The 18,229-nt window shown below is 42.5% G+C and overlaps 1 protein-coding gene across 1 annotated transcript in view; it reads left to right on the forward strand.

Annotated features, from left to right (window-relative positions):
• Positions 1 to 376: 376 nt before the first annotated feature.
• NECAB3 (N-terminal EF-hand calcium binding protein 3) overlaps positions 377 to 18,229 on the forward strand; it is an 83,212-nt gene continuing 65,359 nt past the window's right edge. Inside the window, exon 1 of the mRNA XM_079979793.1 lies at positions 377 to 687. Within this exon, the coding sequence (XP_079835919.1) occupies positions 571 to 687 (117 nt within the window). The 5' untranslated portion in view covers positions 377 to 570. The remainder of the gene's footprint in view (positions 688 to 18,229) is intronic.

Here is an 18,229-nt window from a genome sequence, read left to right on the forward strand (position 1 = left end):
TCTTTCCAAATGCTCATAGCTGTCAATACACACACACACCACTTTATTCTTCTTCCCTACCCAGTTCCTTCAGCAGTTCTTTTCTGACTCCTTTCCTGCACCTCAATCAATCAATCAATCAATCAATCCTCTTCAGACTGACTGGTGTGACCCAGCGCACCGGCAGGAATCAAGGATCTGCACTCACTCCTGCTTACAGAAGTGCAGCCTGCAATCCTCGAAGTCAGTCCTCCTCTCTGAAGAGGAATCTCTTGCTGACTTTACCGCTCTGAGGTGATGACGAGAGTCTAATAACAAATCCTGCCACTCAAAGGCCCTGACCAATCGGTGCAGCCAAGGGGAGGGCATTGAGACAGATACACCTACACTGAATGTTGCCGAGTGGCTGGCAAGAGCATCTCTCAGTGCACAGTAGTTGCTGCTTCCAACAACTGCAGAGCAGGCTTGTTCGCTGACAGTCACTGAAACCAGGGCATTCAGTGTGCCAAGCAATCCGGGAAGGCTAGGGTAACTGAGGGACCAGCCTCCCAGCATCTGTGAAAGAAGAACCCAGCAATCTTCAGCAAGAAGATGATGGCATGTACAGAGATGCTGACAATGTGCTTGCTCTCTGCCAAGCACGCTTACAGCCCTGAAGCCAAAGACAGCCTGCAGAACTGTGGCAAGGGACTAGCAATCTTCCACGATGTAAGTAGCTGCATGGCACATGTTTTCCCTATGTTGTAAATGGAGAGTGGTTTGAAGAAAAGTACTATGAATGTTTGATTTGCCCGTTGCTTCACCTCCCATTTCAAGCTTTCTGGATTTCATAATTTCCTGCTTCCACCTCCCCTTGGTATGCTCAGAGGTCTGGTTTGAAAAACTTGCCAAGTCCCAAGGAGCAAGGCAAATACAAAGCCCTCGAGTTTCTGCGCTGAAAGCCTTCATGCTACACTTTTGCAGAGAAATGTGTATGTGTGTGTCTTGAGAAAGCCAGGGATGAAGTAGAGAGAAAATTGTTTCATGGTGTGATTTCAGAACAAGATTAGAAAGAGTTGGGCTCTTGTCCCACCTCTGCGAAGGTATCCCATGATCTCCGGCAAATTGTGGTGGATCAGTAAGTTACCCAACTCTAGCATGGGAATAAGAGTGCACTGCATGCAGACCAGTTCTAGCAGTAATATTTCTGCTCCATTCACTTCTCAGCCCTCTTCCCATCATCAAGCTAATTTGTATGTATTTCTTCCTGCTGGAATTGTGAGCTTAGTTTTCAAGCTTGCCAAAATTGAAATTTCACCTGTGCACCCTTAATCTCGCCAATAAATTATACGGAAGATGTAAAAAGGGAAGGATCTTATTCAGGCCATGAAGTAACCTGGTGCAGTTTATAATTAAGAAATTAGCAGTTGAAAATTAACAAAATGTCCAGGTGAATGAACGTTTTGCACATTGAGCAAAGGGTCCACTGTCGAAAGAGGAAGAGACTGCACAATGGCAAGGAAGAAAAGGAGTGTGAGATTTCTGCCTAGAGAAATTGTGGAATAGTTTCCAGAGCACCATTAGTCCGTTGCAGCAAAATGAAGGGAGAGTCTTACAGCATGTTAATAACAATAATAATAATTTATTATTTATACCCTGCCCATCTGGCTGAGTTTCCCCAGCCACTCTTGGTGGCTCCCAATCGAGTGTTAAAAACAATACAGCATTAAATATTAAAAACTTCCCTAAACAGGGCTTAAATACAAACTTTCCTTTTTTAAAATAAACATTTAAACAGCTTTTTTTAAAAAGTCTTTAATATAAACTATTTCATTGTTTGTAAATATATATATATAAAGAACACAGTCTGAACCAGAATTGTAACTCCATTTTTTAAAAAGGAACTCCTCTTCATTGGTTTTTCCTATATTAATAAAAAGAAGCAAGGGAAGGGTGGCTGTTAAGGCAGTAAGGCCAGATCCTAAGTTTTGCTATGCTGGTGAATAAGTGTGGAATAAGATGGAACGTACTGACTGCTGCATCCAAACGCCACTAACAATGTTTATTTTGGCATAAGGCTTTGTGGACTAGAGTCCACTTCAACATAATAGTATTTCCTTAATGAAGGACAAATTATTTCATGGAAAATGGAGCCCTGGTCTCCCTGTGCTCACACTGTGATCAGTGGCATTTTTTTGGGGGGGGGAGGGTATTGTTGGTCTGGGGACACTCTAAATGGAACAAATAATATCTTACCTGATCAATATGCAAAGTATGAAGGAGAGTTAATGCAATGCAACTTCAAGTCTGTGAAAAGCAAGGTGTATTTTCAAGTTTGCTCATTCCTGGAAGTTGCTGTCAAAAGACAGCTCATGCTGCCTCAGGAGTTCCCATCTCAGCTGCTACACTTTTCCAGCAAATTGATCGCCTGCAGAAGCAGCTGTTGATGGGGTTACCTCCAACTCAGTCCTACTCAGAGTAGACCAAGTGAAATTAATTGACCTAAATTAATCACGCCCATTAATTTCAATGGGTTTGATTTGCGTGGGATACAATCCAAGGAATGCATCAAGGTTTAACTGGAGTTAAGCAGCTGAAAAGAAGAAATGTGCAAACTTGGGGGTGGGGACAAAAGATGCCAGTGCTTTCAATTAAATTAGTATATGCGAATCTATATGTATGGATGCAAATTTAGAAAGGATTGCTATAATTTAAATGGAATTGCAATACATTTCACCATAGTGGGGAAGACTGTGACTGTGTGCCTGCTAAGTTTCCCATCCGGATGCTAGGCGTTGGTGGGCAACTTCAAGGCTCTTCTGCTCTTCCCATCTTGTGGTTTTTTAAACTTTAAAGCAGTCTTGGATCAGACAGCCCTCCAAACAGAGGACTCTGTCGGACAGACGACTGTCTTCTGTAAAGTCAGATCCCTGGATGGTATAGCTCTAACAAAGGCCTCTTCCTCTGGGTTGCTGTGATCGATGTTTTTAACTTTTTATGCTTTTGTTGTATTGTTTCATCTTGTTTTTACTGTTACACACCGCTTTGATAGATTTTTGTGATATGGCGGTACATAAATAAAATGCAATGGAAATTGTATCACGCTTTGAAAATGTTCAGTGCACTATGTTTGTTTGATACCATTGATATGATTAATTTTTTTATAGCATTTGCATACCACCTTTCAGTAGAAAAAAACACCCACCACCTGAAGTAATTCATAATAAATTTAAAAGAAAATTTAAAATTAAAAGAAACATAAGCCCAGGCAACTGAAAACTACTGATAAGTAATAGCAAGACAGTTCTGAAAGCATGCACTTCAAAACCTATGAGATACTAAAATGCATGAGTTTGGAAGCCTGGATCAGTGGTTCCCAGTTAGCAAAGTACCATGGACCCCCTGTTTTTCAAAAAATAAAGCAATGGTCCCCTTACTTTTGAAAAAAAAATTGATATCTCTATGGTAGTTTTGTTGTGTTAATGGTGGCACCAACAGACCCCCTGGGTGGGTTCCGCAGACCCCCTGGGTTCCGCGGACCACCGGTTGGGAACCACTGGCCTAGATGATATTAATATACACACTTAGGGGTGGGTTGGTTTGTTTTTATGTGTGTGGTGAAGTCTCCATCGCCTAGACTTGGAAAAACCTTTTCCCAAAGAAAAGGAAGGAATTTTGTTTGAGACACTTTCTCTTTAACAATGTAGCCTGGCCACTGTGTTTTTCCATACTGCAAGGTGGTTCTGACTGGCTCATCTGAAACTAAGTGTCCTTCTGAAATGCAATCAAAAATAGATTATTTTGTTATCAGTCATCAGCAATAACAGATAGGGAGGGCCTTGGGTATGTTGTATCTGCGGGAAATTATGACTGGAAAATGTTCTAGCTACCAGCCTGAGAGTTTTAAGATAACAACAAAATGAGACAGAAATGGTGGGCTTAAAATGAATTATAAAGTGCCTCTGTTTCCCTGCAGTTATATTTAAAACAGAGACTGGCAGATGGGGAATATTTGAAAACATTTGCTTTCCAAATTTATCACTGGTTTGCAGGGATTACCCAGCCATGATTGCACACACTGCATGTCTCATAAGCTTAAGAACTGGGGGCGGTTCTAGATGACGACTGGAGGGCTGCGGTTTTCTGCACGCTTCTCTTGAGAGGACATCCCATTGAACGCAAAGGGATTTCCTTTCAAGCCAATGTGCACAAGGTTTCATAAGAACTGAATGATCCAGACAGCTCAGAGCATCTATTAGCACTTCCTCCACTCGTGGGCACAGAGAAGAAGGCTTCTGGTTTAAAGGAGTTTAAGCATTCGAAACGGTCTTTTGTGTTTGATCCTCTATTCCTACAATGCAATACAGACACTAGCTAAAAGCCCTGTAGCTTCCTGTGCAAAAGCAAAGCTCATAAAAATTTAAGGAGTCAAATATTTCAGCCTAGTTGTGTCAGTGCTGTAATGAAGCACAAATCTTATTCTACAATAGATTGCCTTTTGGAAATGCCTAGAGCTCATTATTATTACATGTCTACTCAGAAGTAAGTCCAAGTTCAGTGCGGCTTACTCCCAGGTAAGAGGGTATAGGATTTACAGCCTTAAATATAGTTAAATTAACAAATCAAGTGCCAATTGCTGCAAAGATGCTATCATAAGCATGTTGCCATGTAAACAATTGTTTGCCCCAGGGAAAATTGCTTTTTTCATAGAAGCTGGATTGGTATACTCAGCGTAAGCGAAAAGAGAGGATGAAATCATCCAGTAATTAACCATTTTACTTATGACAATGGCCATAAATCTTAGGAGCGCCTGTTGGAAGTGACGTAGATATTTGCCCGACTCAAAGAATAATAATTCAAAGCAGGTCCAGAATTAGCCCTGAAATATGGTGCATTAAAATGTGGAGAAATATAGTTCTAAGTGGGTGTTTTTAAAGAAAAGAATGGGTAACAATTTATTATTTTTAATTGTTATTATTTATTAATTTATATGCTACTTGATTCTGTCTTATTGGGGTTTTTCTTTTTAAAGGGAGGTTCCTAAATAGTTTTATTTTCATAGTTCTGCAAACCTTCTGCTTCTCCATAGGCTATGAACTCTTATTTCCCTGTGACTCTGTTTCGGCTGCAATTCCATGGGCAATCATTAGCAGAGTTTCCTAGTAGAGCAAGTGATGTCTTCTCATGACATCAGGTGAAAGTGATGGAAGCTAAACCATTTTGTGATAACTTCACTATGATAAAAAGTAACACGGAGACAAGACTCCAACAAGCCTTCATCAGTATGGCCATACAGTTGCAACTTTCCCCCCAATCGCCTTAAGATACCAGATAGCATTTTTGACAGCTGAGCAGGGGAAGCCTTGCTTTGTTGTGCCACTTTCTTTGTTTTCTCGTAATCTGGTGAACCGGGTTCAATTCCCCGCTCCTCCACATGCAGCTGCTGGGTGACCTTGGGCCAGTCACACTTCTCTGAAGTCTCTCAGAGGAAGGAAGGGAAAGGAGATTGTTTGCTTTGAGACTCCTCAAGGGGAGTGAAAGGTGGAATATCAAGTCCAAACACTTCTTATTCTTTCTTTATTGGTATGGCATTGTGTGCCAGTGGTATTGTGGGGATAGGTGGTAAATGTCACCATATGTGATTTTTTTTTTTCTGGCAACAATGCAAATATAGTGCATTAAAATGTGGAGAAATATAGTTCTAAGTGGGTGTTTTTAAAGAAAAGAATGGGTAACAATTTATTATTTTTAACTGTATTATTATTATTATTATTAAATTTTATTTCATTATTTCATTACTACTACCTCATTTACTGCGACATCTCCTTCTATGCAACTTTTAAAGGAGCAGCTGTGCCAGCTGGGAACAGGCAGCCCTGTTCAGGGAAGTTTTTAATATGTAATGCTGTATTGTTTTTAACACTGATTGGGAGCCGCCCAGAGTGGCTGGGGAAACTCAGCCAGATGGGCGGGGTATAAATAATAAATTATTATTATTATTATTATTATCAAGAGGGGATGACCATGCTTTGAGTTTAAAAACACTAGTCCCTGGGACTGGTACCATCCAAAAAGGTAGCCGTGCCTCCTACTTTGCACCATGCCTCCCAGCTCGAGGTGTTTGGGCATTCAATGGTGTGCTGTCCCCCCTGCTTCTAGCGTGCAACATTATTTTTATCTGCTGAGAAGAATAATCTGCACACAGAGTAAGGTGGCTGTTTGCACTTCAGCAAAAAAAAGATGAACCGCATCACCAAAAAGAGGAGAAAATGACATTTGCAGGTCCTAATGTATATGTATAGATGCAAATTGCTATAATTTAAATAAAAATTACAATACATCTCACAGTAGTGGTGGGGAAAACTGACAGGGTGACCTGTGCGTCTCCTGAGTCTATTGCCCTGGTGGTAACTGTTGATGGGCAACCTCCAAGCTCCTCCTTAGAGCCCTTCATCTTTTAACTAGACTTGGACCAAACAGCCCTTCGAATAGAAAATGGTCTTGTGTAAATACAGGACAGCTGCCCACCCCCATATGGTTGCTGAAGGGATATAGGCCACTGGATTATTCTGGGTGAGGTGTGTAGGAGGACCTTGGTAAGACGGAATGGCCAGTCTGGACTGCAGTGCATGCTACAGAGCTTTGGCATTCCCAGTGTGCATGAGATATGGGGTGGGAGAAGGGAAGATTTGACAGGAAGAATAAATACTCAGAGCCATTAGATTGCACCACAGCCCATCAGCTTGGTTCAGACATAGTTAATGAAGCTTGTACAATGAAAGCACTCTACTTTGTAGCAATTAATCAGTCTACAGAATTATCTTGCTAATTAGTGCCGAACATCTTGGATTTTGGCTAACTTCCCTGCCATAATGCAAATTATATTTGCTATTTGAGGAGTTAAGACATTCTAGGAAAGTAAAGCCACCATTTTGGACTAAGGTTTTTTTTTTTTGTGTGTGTGTGTACATATGTTCTGTATGGGTATATGACACATTTGCACACGTGTGCACATATGTTTGACAAGGCAGAGATGAAGATGTTGATGTGTAAAGAGCTCTGTAAGTGTGGCAGAAATGAGAATGTTTATTGTATAGTTCCTTTGCAAGGCTCAACACTCTGGAGCCAAGTGAGGATTACCAATTAAGATCCACCCTCTATTGTGTGGGCAGGTAATCCCTCCCCCTACCTGGCCTGGTTTCCCTGGCAACGCTTCCCCCAGGTGGGATTGGACAACTCACTGGGGTAGGCGGGGACCTCCAGGTATCCCACCTGAGGGAAGGCAAAGCCTATGCTGATGGGGCCACTCCAGATCCAGGGCTGCACGCGTCCACGCAAAGGGCGCCCCCCCGTTTTAAGTGGGGAGCGGTCATTGCACACGTGTGCACATATGTTTGACAAGGCAGAGATGAAGATGTTGATGTGTAAAGAGCTCTGTAAGTGTGGCAGAAATGAGAATGTTTATTGTATAGTTCCTTTGCAAGGCTCAACACATATGGCCAACAATGCATGCAAATAAGTCAGGTCTCCAAGTTTAGTACTACAGCCAAGGGACTAACACAAAGTCAGGATTGCTGCTCCTTTCATAGTTTAGATGCTAACGTATTTACATATACCCTGGTCTATTTGAATGATGCAAATTATTGCTGCACTGCAGGGGGTGGACTAGATGGCTTCCAGGGTACCTTTATAGAATTTACGATTCTATATATTTATGAAATCATTGTTAGAACACTGTATAGCCAGGAGACTAAGAGGTGTGTCTATCTGTGTGTGATTTGGGGGGGGGGGTGTTTATTATCTGTTACTTGCAAGCTGCCATGGTAAATAATTTGATTGACAAACAAGGTCTAAAATTCCAAAAGAAACAAACAAAAGAGAGATCACCGCTTATGGTGTGTAAGCACAAAACAGGTAATGTGAGGAATGGATGTACATGAATGAAAATGACACACTGGAAGACTAGGGACAATAAGATTGCAGTAGTCAATCAGGGCATTTGCCAAAGTTTTATCTGAAGGGACAAAGAGGAAGCCTGTATTTTTGTAATAGAGAGCAATATGATTTGATAATGGACAAGGGGGGGGGGGGGGGAGGGTACAAAGGAGGGGAGGAAAGTCAAAGAGAAAGCCATGACTTTCTGTGTGATCAATAGTGTTGATGGTCTTGTTGTCAATGGATAAGAAGACAGGAATGTGATCTTAAGACATCTAGATGGTTGTAGAGCATGGGGAAAATCTTGTCCAAAGCAGCAAATCGGTGAGAAAATCGAGAATTTGCAGTACCTTACTCTTCTTAACATAACTTGACACTAGATCACACCACTGTTCACTCTTTTAACTAGGACACCATATAAAATTAATCTACAGCTTTGGTAATATAAAGACTACCAAGTTTCTCATTATTTCCTCCCACTGCCTCACGATGGATCTGTGTGTTCCTCTTAGTCCTGGAGACAGATCTGAGTAACTGCTACATTTTATTTTGGGGGGGAAACAAAGAAATGTGGGGAACAGCCATTATGGTTTCTTTGCTCCAGAAATCCTAGGTGCAAAGTTAAATACTTTTTGCACCTAGCTGGGTCTTATCTAAATCTGTCTTACACATCAAATGCTCTGTCTTAAGTCGTTTACAAACTCTAGACTTTCAGGTGTCAATGCCATGCCTGTCTCATCCCACCTGTACTCTACTTCTGATTAATAATAATAATAATAATAATTTTATTGTAGAGTCCAAGGGGTAAACTGAAAGTAGCTGCTAATAAAATGTCAACAGGGTGCAGATGACAGCTTGGTCCATCATCTCTTAGCTCTGTTTGTCATTTACTGAGCTAAGAAAAGTTGCCAGCTCATAATCCTGAGGAGCCTGTTGCATGGACAGGTGGAGTCCCCAGATCCTGCGCGGTCCCCCCCCCCCCCCGTCATGTGGAATAACGACTCAAGACAACGTGCTATGGGATTAAATTGGCCACAACTTTATTAAATTTCAAATGTGGGTAGACCTTGGCTCAGGCATTGGGCGTTCTCCCTCCCCAGTCCCGGGGACCTAGGGAGCATCAGGGTTATCCAGTGTGTGTGTGGGGGGGGGGATGGGCCGGCTCTGGAGAACATATGTTCAAGCAGAGATAGCCGCCCCCGTTATGCTGCCACTGCAGGGGAGAGCAATGATGACCTTTCGGTGTACGGTCAAAGCCTCCCTTCAGAAACCCCTTTAACGGGGAACCCTGGTATCGCCGCCGCAAAGAGGAATATGGACTAAAGGATTCCGCCCAAGGCCTGATACCGCCAAAGTTGTGACGTTTTGCTACGGGAAAGGCAAAACCTGCCAATGCAGGGAAATTCCTTTCCGGCCCTTTAACAACGCCCACATACCTGTGAAGAAAAGTTAACCTGCAAAACCTGTGAAGAAAAGTTAACCTGCAAATTAAGACATTAACTGAGGGTGGGTAGGGTGGGAGAAGCTCTGGAGCCAAGTGAGGATTCCCAGGTAAGATCCTCCCTCTATTGTGTGGGCAGGTAATCCCTCCCCTACCTGGCCTGGTCTCCTTGGCAACGCTTCCCCCAGGTGGGATTGGACAACTGACTGAGGTAGGCGGAGACCTCCAGGTATCCCACCTGAGGGAAGGCAAAGCCAAGCCTATGCTGTTGGAGCCACTCCAGATCTAGGGGCTGCACGCGTCCACGCAAAGGGCGCCCCCCGTTTTAGGTGGGGAGTGGTCATTTCTTTAAGAACCGCGTAAAAGAGAGACAATCTCATCAGGTATGGATTCTTTTATCATTGCACTTCTCCATGGGGTTGTGGGGCAACACACTGCAAATTTCTCTCTTCTATGCAATAGTTAAAGGTGCAAGAGCTCATTCAAGGTTGCAGCCAACAGTCCTAGGGGCAGGTGATGAAATATACAGAGTGACTCACTTTTAAGATAATGTACAGTGGTGCCCCGCAAGACGAATGCCTCGCAAGACGGAAAACCCACTAGACGAAAGGCTTTTCCGTTTTGGAGGCGCTTCGCAAAAAGAATTTCCTATGGGCTTGCTTCACAAGACGAAAATGTCTTGCGAGTTCCTGCGGGGTTTTTTTCCTCCCCCCCCCCTTTTCAAAGCCGCTAAGCCGCTTATCTGCTTATCCGATAAGCCGATAAGCCGCTAAAAGCCGCTAATAGTGCTAATAGTGCTAATCCGCTAAGCCGTCAATGGGCTTGCTCCGCAAGACGAAAAAACCGCTAGACGAAGAGACTCGCGGAACGGATTCTTTTCGTCTTGTGAGGCACCACTGTACCTTGGACTTTTTCCTTAGTGGTTGCTACCTTCCTGATCCTACTTGACCTTGCCACTTCCATGGTAACTTCCTCTGCGCTTTCCCGTAATTGTGGACAAGATGCTCCTTATGCCCAGAAGCATCTGCCTGTCATCCCTTGATGCATCTGTGCTGCTTTGTAGAGAACATTATATATAGCAAACAAAAACAGCCTTATTGCTGGCAGCAGGTGTTACTACTAAGCAGCAGGAAGGTTTAGAAGAGGTAGCAGGGTTGCCAGGGGACAAAGGCAGAGGTGTCTGTATTATTTAAACCTGATCTACATTGTGCTTGTAGCTCCACCATTATCGGAGTGTAAAATGCATCCTGGTCTTCTTTGTGCCAGTTTTGCAATCTAGGTGGGTCAGAATGGGATGCCAGACTGAATATGGCTCAGAGCCCCATTTTGCAGGAGGATTCCCCCCCCCTGCCCCCAGACAGGTGAAAATTCTACCATCATGGTACAATGTCAGGAAAAACCACACCTGTCAAAGGTCCTCTCTTCTTCATAGCTATTAAAGTATCCTGGTAAATAGTCCACAGAAGTTACTAGGCTGCAAAACATAAAATAAAAATAAAATCACTAGTATGCTGGAAGCTACATACCAGAGAAAGGATGGAGTACATTATTCCTCTTCTAGCAGTCCAATTGGTTTCTAATGTGGTAAGAATTTACCTCTATACCACAGGTCCTTGCCCAGGTGAGGGAATAAACTTTTTAATAATAATAATAATAATAATAATAATAATAATAATAATAATAATAATAATAGGTGGCTTCCAGCAAAATATTAAAAATAATAATTCATCAAATATTAAAAGCTTCCCTAAACAGGGCTGCCTTCAGATGTCAGCTAGTTGTTTATTTCCTTGACATTTGATGGGAGGGCGTTCCACAGGGTGGGTGCCACAACTGAGAAGGCCCTCTGCCTGGTTCTCTGTAACCTCACTTCTCGCAGGGAGGGAACCACCAGAAGGCCCTCAGAGTTGGACCTCAGTCTCCAGGCTGAACAATGGGGGTGGAGACGCTCCTTCAGGTATAATGGGCCGAGGCCATTTAGGGCTTTAAAGGTCAGCGCCAACACTTCAAATTGTGCTCGGAAATGTACTGGGAGCCAATGTAGGACTTTAAGGACCAGTGTAATATAAGCACGAAACCAAGAGAATAGCAAGCAAAGTGTCCTGTAGGGACCCTGTTTATACCGCATGCAGAGGAGGGGTGGAGTGCTCTGCCCTTTCTCTCCTAGCCCATTTAGTCACATGCAGTATTCAGAGGCAGTTCCTGGGAGTTACATATAGGCAGAGCTCTCAGGGCTTGCTTGTGTGCTTCCCACAAACATCTGGTTGGCTATATGAGAACAGGATGGTGGACTAGATGGCTCATTGGCCTTATCTAGCAGGATCTTATGGTCTTGTGCATGCAGTTCCTCCACGTGCACCCTACCCAGCCCTGCCACGATTGCTGGAGAAGTGAGGAGATCTTGTCGCTGCCGCTGCTTCTCCCCACTTCTCCAGAGCTGACCCTGGAAAGTGAGGCTTTGGTGGTGGTGGTGGTGTCCTGGGATGACACCTTCTCATTTTGCCCCAGGCTGCGAAATGGAACAGGTCGCCCCCCCCACACACCTGTTACTATTTTCACAGCCTCACAAAGCTATGCTCTCCCAAGGATTTGCCCAAACTCTCAACTCAGCCATGAACTTATTGCACGGCCTTTGGCCTCAAACCTTCCACCCACTCTTTCTGCAATATGGGGTGGATAACAACGCTGGCCTATTTTGCAGGGGTGTCGAAAGGGTTACAGAGACAATATATGATGAGCACTTTGAGCACCTAGGAAAAAAAACATTCTGTGAATGCTAAATGCCATTGTAAATGTGTTCTGCTCTTTTTGTTTTGTTTTAACTTATTTTTTTTATTAAACGTTTCTTGGTTTACAAAAGTATGTGCAATGTCTCTTTTTTCAAGTTACATTTTCTACAGGTCAGCTTCGTTTGTTGAGACATTAGTGTTACATTAGGAAGAAAGGGGGGGAAGAGGTGGAAGGGGCCATGGTGGGTGGCGATGTTTTTATTTTACTTAATGTACGTGTGGGGTTTTGTGTCAGCGTCGCTTGTGCAGGTTCTCTTTACTATTTGCATGTGTTCCTTTGGTGGCGAGAGAGGTTTGGGTTGGCTTCTGCTCTTTTTGTTAACAAGAAAGCTGAACGTCTTCCTTTTATGCAACAAAATAGTTTCCAAACAGCTAGCATAATGCCATTAAAAACCTGATGCCAAAGAAATAAACAAACCCTGGGTTTCCCATGCATATCTAAGATGCTGTTGTATTTTGAAATTCTGCCACCTCATTAACCTAGCATGGTGTGAATGAGCCCTTGGGAATATCTGTCCCAATGTGCTCAGCATGAATCCTTTTGTTTCTGCCTTACTGTGTTCACTCTGCTCAGGGTGATTTTGTTAGTACTCTGCGCCATAGAGGCAAAGAGAACAAATGTGCAGGTGTAAGGCTCTGTCTTTATCGAATTGCTGTTCTGATCATTGCTACATTTTAAGGTCAGCCTTTTTCGATGGCCCCAGTGTTTGCTTTGTAGTTCTAAGAAACCTGCGCTTTTACAAGAAAAATGTGAAAGGTGCCAACAGATGGAATATTTCTGCTGCTGTCTTTGAATGCTTTCAGGGTTTTCTTTTTTTAAAAAAAGTGTTCGGTACATTTGAGCTAAAAAGACTCAAAATGATAATGCAAAGCAGGAGCTTGCAGCAACAGAGTATGGAATGAATGTAAAATTATGGAATTTTAGAGTTAGAAGGGATGCCGAGGGTCATCTATTCCAACCCCATGCAATGCATGAATCTCCACACATGGTCCTCCCCATCCAATTTGAAACCATACCGGACCCTGCTTAGCTTTGCAAATGTGCTGGCAGTTTTATGTGAAGGGTTGCCCTGTAGAAGGTGAGAAAGAAAATGGGGGCAGGAGAAAGGTTTCTGTATAAAGAGCTCTAATGTGCACAATGTGCGATTATGCTATGCAGGCAGAGAAATTGCCCAGAATGCAGCATCCTAAAAAATATCAACTTTCCACCTGCAAAAAGGATTAGAACGTTCTGGACAATGCCTAGCTCATCAATAGCTAGTTATTTGATATAAATATATTAATTGATACAGGTTTCATAATTCAGTTTCTCTTAGAGTATTATTTACATTCATTTGCTTCTTTTATCAAAGAATGAGCATAGTCTTGCCTCTAAGGTTACAGTGACTCCTTTCAGCCTAGAAATGTGGTTTTGGTTTAATCCAGTGCCAGTCCTACTCAGAGAAAACCTATTGAAAATAATGAACATGACTAACTTGGGTCCATTAATTTTACTGGGGCTACACAGAGTAAAACTTAGTTGGATACCACCCACTGCTTCTCTGGATGTGTTTGACTTTCATTTAGATATCACATTAGCTTGGGAAATAAAAACTTAGCCAGGTGATAGAAAAGCTGGGCAGCTTTGCTTAAAACAAGCCAAATGTCAACCCTATATGAGATCTGGCTTTGGAAAATATTCCCACTTCTGCTCAGCCAGAAACTCATTAGGGTAATAGCATACTGTAGGCCAAATTCTTAAAAGGGATTCTCAAATTACTAGATGTTCTGCAGCTTGTGTCCAAGATAATTTATGACACCTGGAAAATATGCATGCAGAAACTGTAGATCCATAAGGTGTTTTGTAGAAAGAAAAATGAGATCCAGGTGCCTTGTGCCTTTCCCCGTGTATTTATGTGCACGTTTGTTTATTTTAGCAAGACCTACTTCCAACAACGTCCCTCCTTCAGAGTTCAAAGATGACAAAGTGAGTGCCAGGGTCATGAGGATAAATCACAGCGGCATTCCAAAAATAATGCTGGGGTGGGATGGAACTGGTGCCCCATTCACCCCCCAATGCACATTCATTGAACTTTAAAAAAAAACACTTTGAAAAGGGCTTGTGATGAGGATTTAATTTTAAAACAATTAAATAAAGATGTGCATCTTTTCCGTTTTTAAAAGTACATGAATGGATGATATCCACATATGCAGTTTTTATCTTTTATATTGCAAGCCTCTGCTGTGCTGTGTCTCACACTCATAGGCCTTTTCTGTATGGTGTTGTCCCAGGGCACAGCTTAAAGATTTTCTCTGGCTGTTAACTTGGCAAACTGAGCCTAGGAACAGAGAGTCATGCTGGGTTCTCACTGACTCATCCACCATTATCTGTACCAATAATTCTGCCTTTTGAACAGCTGCACTGACGATGAAGGGAGCTGAATAGAATCCAGCTCATCATCCCTGAGACACATTGGCTTCTTGGGAAGGGAAATAGCAGGAGGGAGCTATGAGATGAGAATATTTGACCCAACTTAGACAGGGAAGCAGCACTTTTCAAATAATTTCCAAGGGCATTTTGGCAGGGCCTGTTTTCTTAACCGGTCGGCAAGTGAATGAACACTGTCAGAATGGAAATTCTAGGTCTTAGGGACAAATCCAAAAGCAGTAGGAGGACAAAGGGTTATTCACCTCTTCCCCCTGTTGCTTCTCAGCTCGAAATAGCCCCCTCCCGCAGCTGCTTTTCTTCACCTTGTCAGTATATTGCTACTTGTGTGAGGGGGCTATTTTGACTAGAGAAGCTGAGGGGTGAATAACCCTTTCCCCGCCTCCTGTTTTTGTGCTTGAAATTGTCCCCATTCCAGAAGCACTGCTTGCTTGGAAATCCTGTAAGGGGGATTTGAATCCCGAAAAACAGCTTTTGGGTCAACATGGAGCAGAAATCACAACCTGAAAAAGAGACAATGCATGTACTTTTGTAAACCAAGAAAATCTTTAATAAAAACTATTTTTTTAAAAAAAAAATGGAGCAGATATCTAGCAGGTAGCGGAAAGATTAAGCACCCCTTGCTACTCCTATGTTCAAAATAGCCCCCTTCCATAGCTGTGTTTGAAGGCACTGAACATCATTAAACAATTTTCTGTGTGAAATGAATTTGCCTCTTCTATTAGTAAAATAAAAGTTGTCAGCATTTTAATATGAATTTCTCCAAAAAATACATTTTTTGTGTGTGCAGCATTGCCTTAACATACACATTTTTGCAAGCAATTTCTCCTAATATATTGCACTTTTGCATTTTCACTACTATGTCTTTTTATGCACACTTTTAACATACACATTTTGACGCGCATTATTTGACTGACAAGATGCAGCTCAAAATATGCAGAAGGAAAAAAATTGAAGGATAGCTATGTTTCAGTCAGCATATTATTTTGGGAAGTGCAGATTAGGTAGGCTTACTCCAAAATATGAACCAGACTGAATTCCCAGGCCCTCCCCCAACCTGGTGATCGAACAAGAGTAGTCCAAGGCTTTGATTGGCTGGCCCAGAAAATGGAAAAGTTAATTTTTAGGAAATACATTTAGCAACTTGTTGCTTTTTTAAAAGAAGCTACTGCAAAATCTTGGCTCTTATCATCACACGGTAAGCTAATACAGTATATTGCAACTATGTGCAAATATTTAATTGTGTAGCCAGGGGGCTAACACTGGCTGCTGTAGAGAGGATTGTAGCTGTCATTCAGTTGTCCATTCTTAGGCATCAAGATAGTACTAATTGAGATTGCTATTATTAGCATTCTTCGTTCTAAGGAATCTAGATAAGATAGGATGGCAGGTTATCATTTCACACGTCGAAATTTATGCTTGCATTAACTCAAGCCATGACAGCTTCCTTCTTGTTGAACTTTTCTTTTTCTCCTTGTGTCACCCAGTCTAACACAACTGGAAATTAGTCAGAGGCTAAACGGTAAAAAATGAGAGGCAAATGAGAAGGGGAACTTTTTCCCAATAGTCTGATACATGCAGTACTCCAAACACTTGGCACAGAATCAGAAAATGTGTCTTTTCCAAAATTTGACAATGCTACAGTCCACCACGACTTCTACCACTCACAGCCGTGCACAATGCATCTCTCATAGATTTATGAGGTTGAGCAAGTAACTACATTCATCCACTAGGTCTCATGGTTTGAATGGCACTGGGGAGCTTTGAGACTAAGGCTAGATCTAGACACATCAAAAAACTGTTTCAGTTAAACACATTGTAAACTTTATTATGGGAAATCATGTTGGCGAAAGACAGGTGCCATCTGGTGTCACAGTGTTATAACATATATACAGTCAAACCTCGGTTCCCAAATGCCTCTGTTTTGGAACGTTTCAGCTCCTGAACACCAAAAACCCAGAAGTAACTATTGCGGTTTTCAAACAATTTTCAGAAGCCAAACATACTACGTGACTTCCATTTCGAGTTTCTCTATTGTACTGAGGCTTCAGCTTTCAGTTTCTGGTTGTTGAACATTTCAGAAGTCGAACTGTCTTCCGGAACGGATTACGTTCAACTTCCGAGGTTTGACTGTACAACGCTTTTTCTTTACAAATGTTGTTGTTTAGTCGTTTAATTGTGTCCGACTCTTCGTGACCTCATGGACCAGAGCATGCCAGGCACTCCTGTCTTCCACTGCCTCCCGCAATTTGGTCAGACTCATGCTGGTAGCTTCAAGAACACTGTCCAACCATCTCGTCCTCTGTTGTCTCCTTGTGCCCTCCATCTTTCCCAACATCAGGGTCTTTTCCAGGGAGTCTTCTCTTCTCATGAGGTGGCCAATGTATTGGAGCCTCAGCTTCACGATCTGTTCTTCCAGTGAGCACTCAGGGCTGATTTCCTTAAGAATGGATACGTTTGATCTTCTTGCAGTCCATGGGACTCTCAAGAGTCTCCTTCAGCACTATAATTCAAAAGCATTGATTCTTCAGCAATCAGCTTTCTTTCTGCTCCAGCTCTCACTTCCATACATGTAGCTGCGTCCTAAATCTGCAATTCATTTAGCCAAGCAGGATGGGAGAGGTGGTAGAGCAGAGTCTTTACTGGGCAATGTTTCCTGCTTCACAGCCCTGGAACCACCAAACAGTCTGTCCTACCTTGACAGATGGTGCTTCCTCAAGAATTTACAGCGCAAGTAGGTCAGAGGGTCTTTTCCTACAAGTTGCTCAGGCTCTTAGCACAGCAACCTTGACTAGTAGCCTTGCTATTTCAAAGATTGTGAATCAAAAGGAAGAGCAGCTGTCAGGCCAATTCATATTTAATAAGAGGATGCGTGCTGCGAATGTAAAGGACAATTGGGAGTTTGTAAGGAAATGCCATCTCTCTGCCATGTACAGCTGTAAGTGCTTCCTTTTTTGTGTGTATGTGTTGCTCTTGGACACTTCAGCCTAGTCAGGCAGTGTACAATAGACAGGGGTTTTATATTAGCAAATGAGGGATAATACATCCCACCTGCGGTCTGCAACCTCCCTGTACCCACACAGGGAATATGAAATGCCAACACACTGCAAGATACTATTATTGCCCTGCCAACAGCTGCTCTTGCAGAAAAACAACTGATGAGCAGTAATTGTACACAGGAAGAAAACAAATTCAGTGCATGAAACACTCCTTTTTTGCATTCATTATTACATATTCGGCTACCTGCAAAGGAAGTTGAATCACCATTCGGGCAATGAACTTTTGTGCTAGGAGAGTTATTTGAGAGACTGAAGAGAATTGCACCGAAGTCTGGGTCACTTTTGAGCTTGTGAAAGTTCCAGAGTCAAGGGAAAGCAAATCCTCATCAGATAACGGTCCTCTTAAAAGCATTCACAGAAGCTGCAGTCCTATGCACACTTACTAGGAAGGAAGGCTGAGATCCTAACCCACATTACCTTGCAGTAAGCCCTATTAAATAGGACTTCAGAGTATGCATGATTAAGATTGCACTGTTAAGTTCCATTGAACTCAGTAGGGGCTTATTTCTGGGTTCATCAGATTGCACTGCAAAGGCATATTATCCATGTTATGTAACAAATTGTTTTCAGCTGGCCAGCAAATAACTCTGGGAATTCTAGTTTGGTAAAATGCTGAGAATTC

Source organism: Podarcis cretensis, assembly GCF_951804945.1.
Source record: "Podarcis cretensis genome assembly, chromosome: 6".
NCBI classification, from domain to species: Eukaryota; Metazoa; Chordata; class Lepidosauria; order Squamata; family Lacertidae; genus Podarcis; species Podarcis cretensis.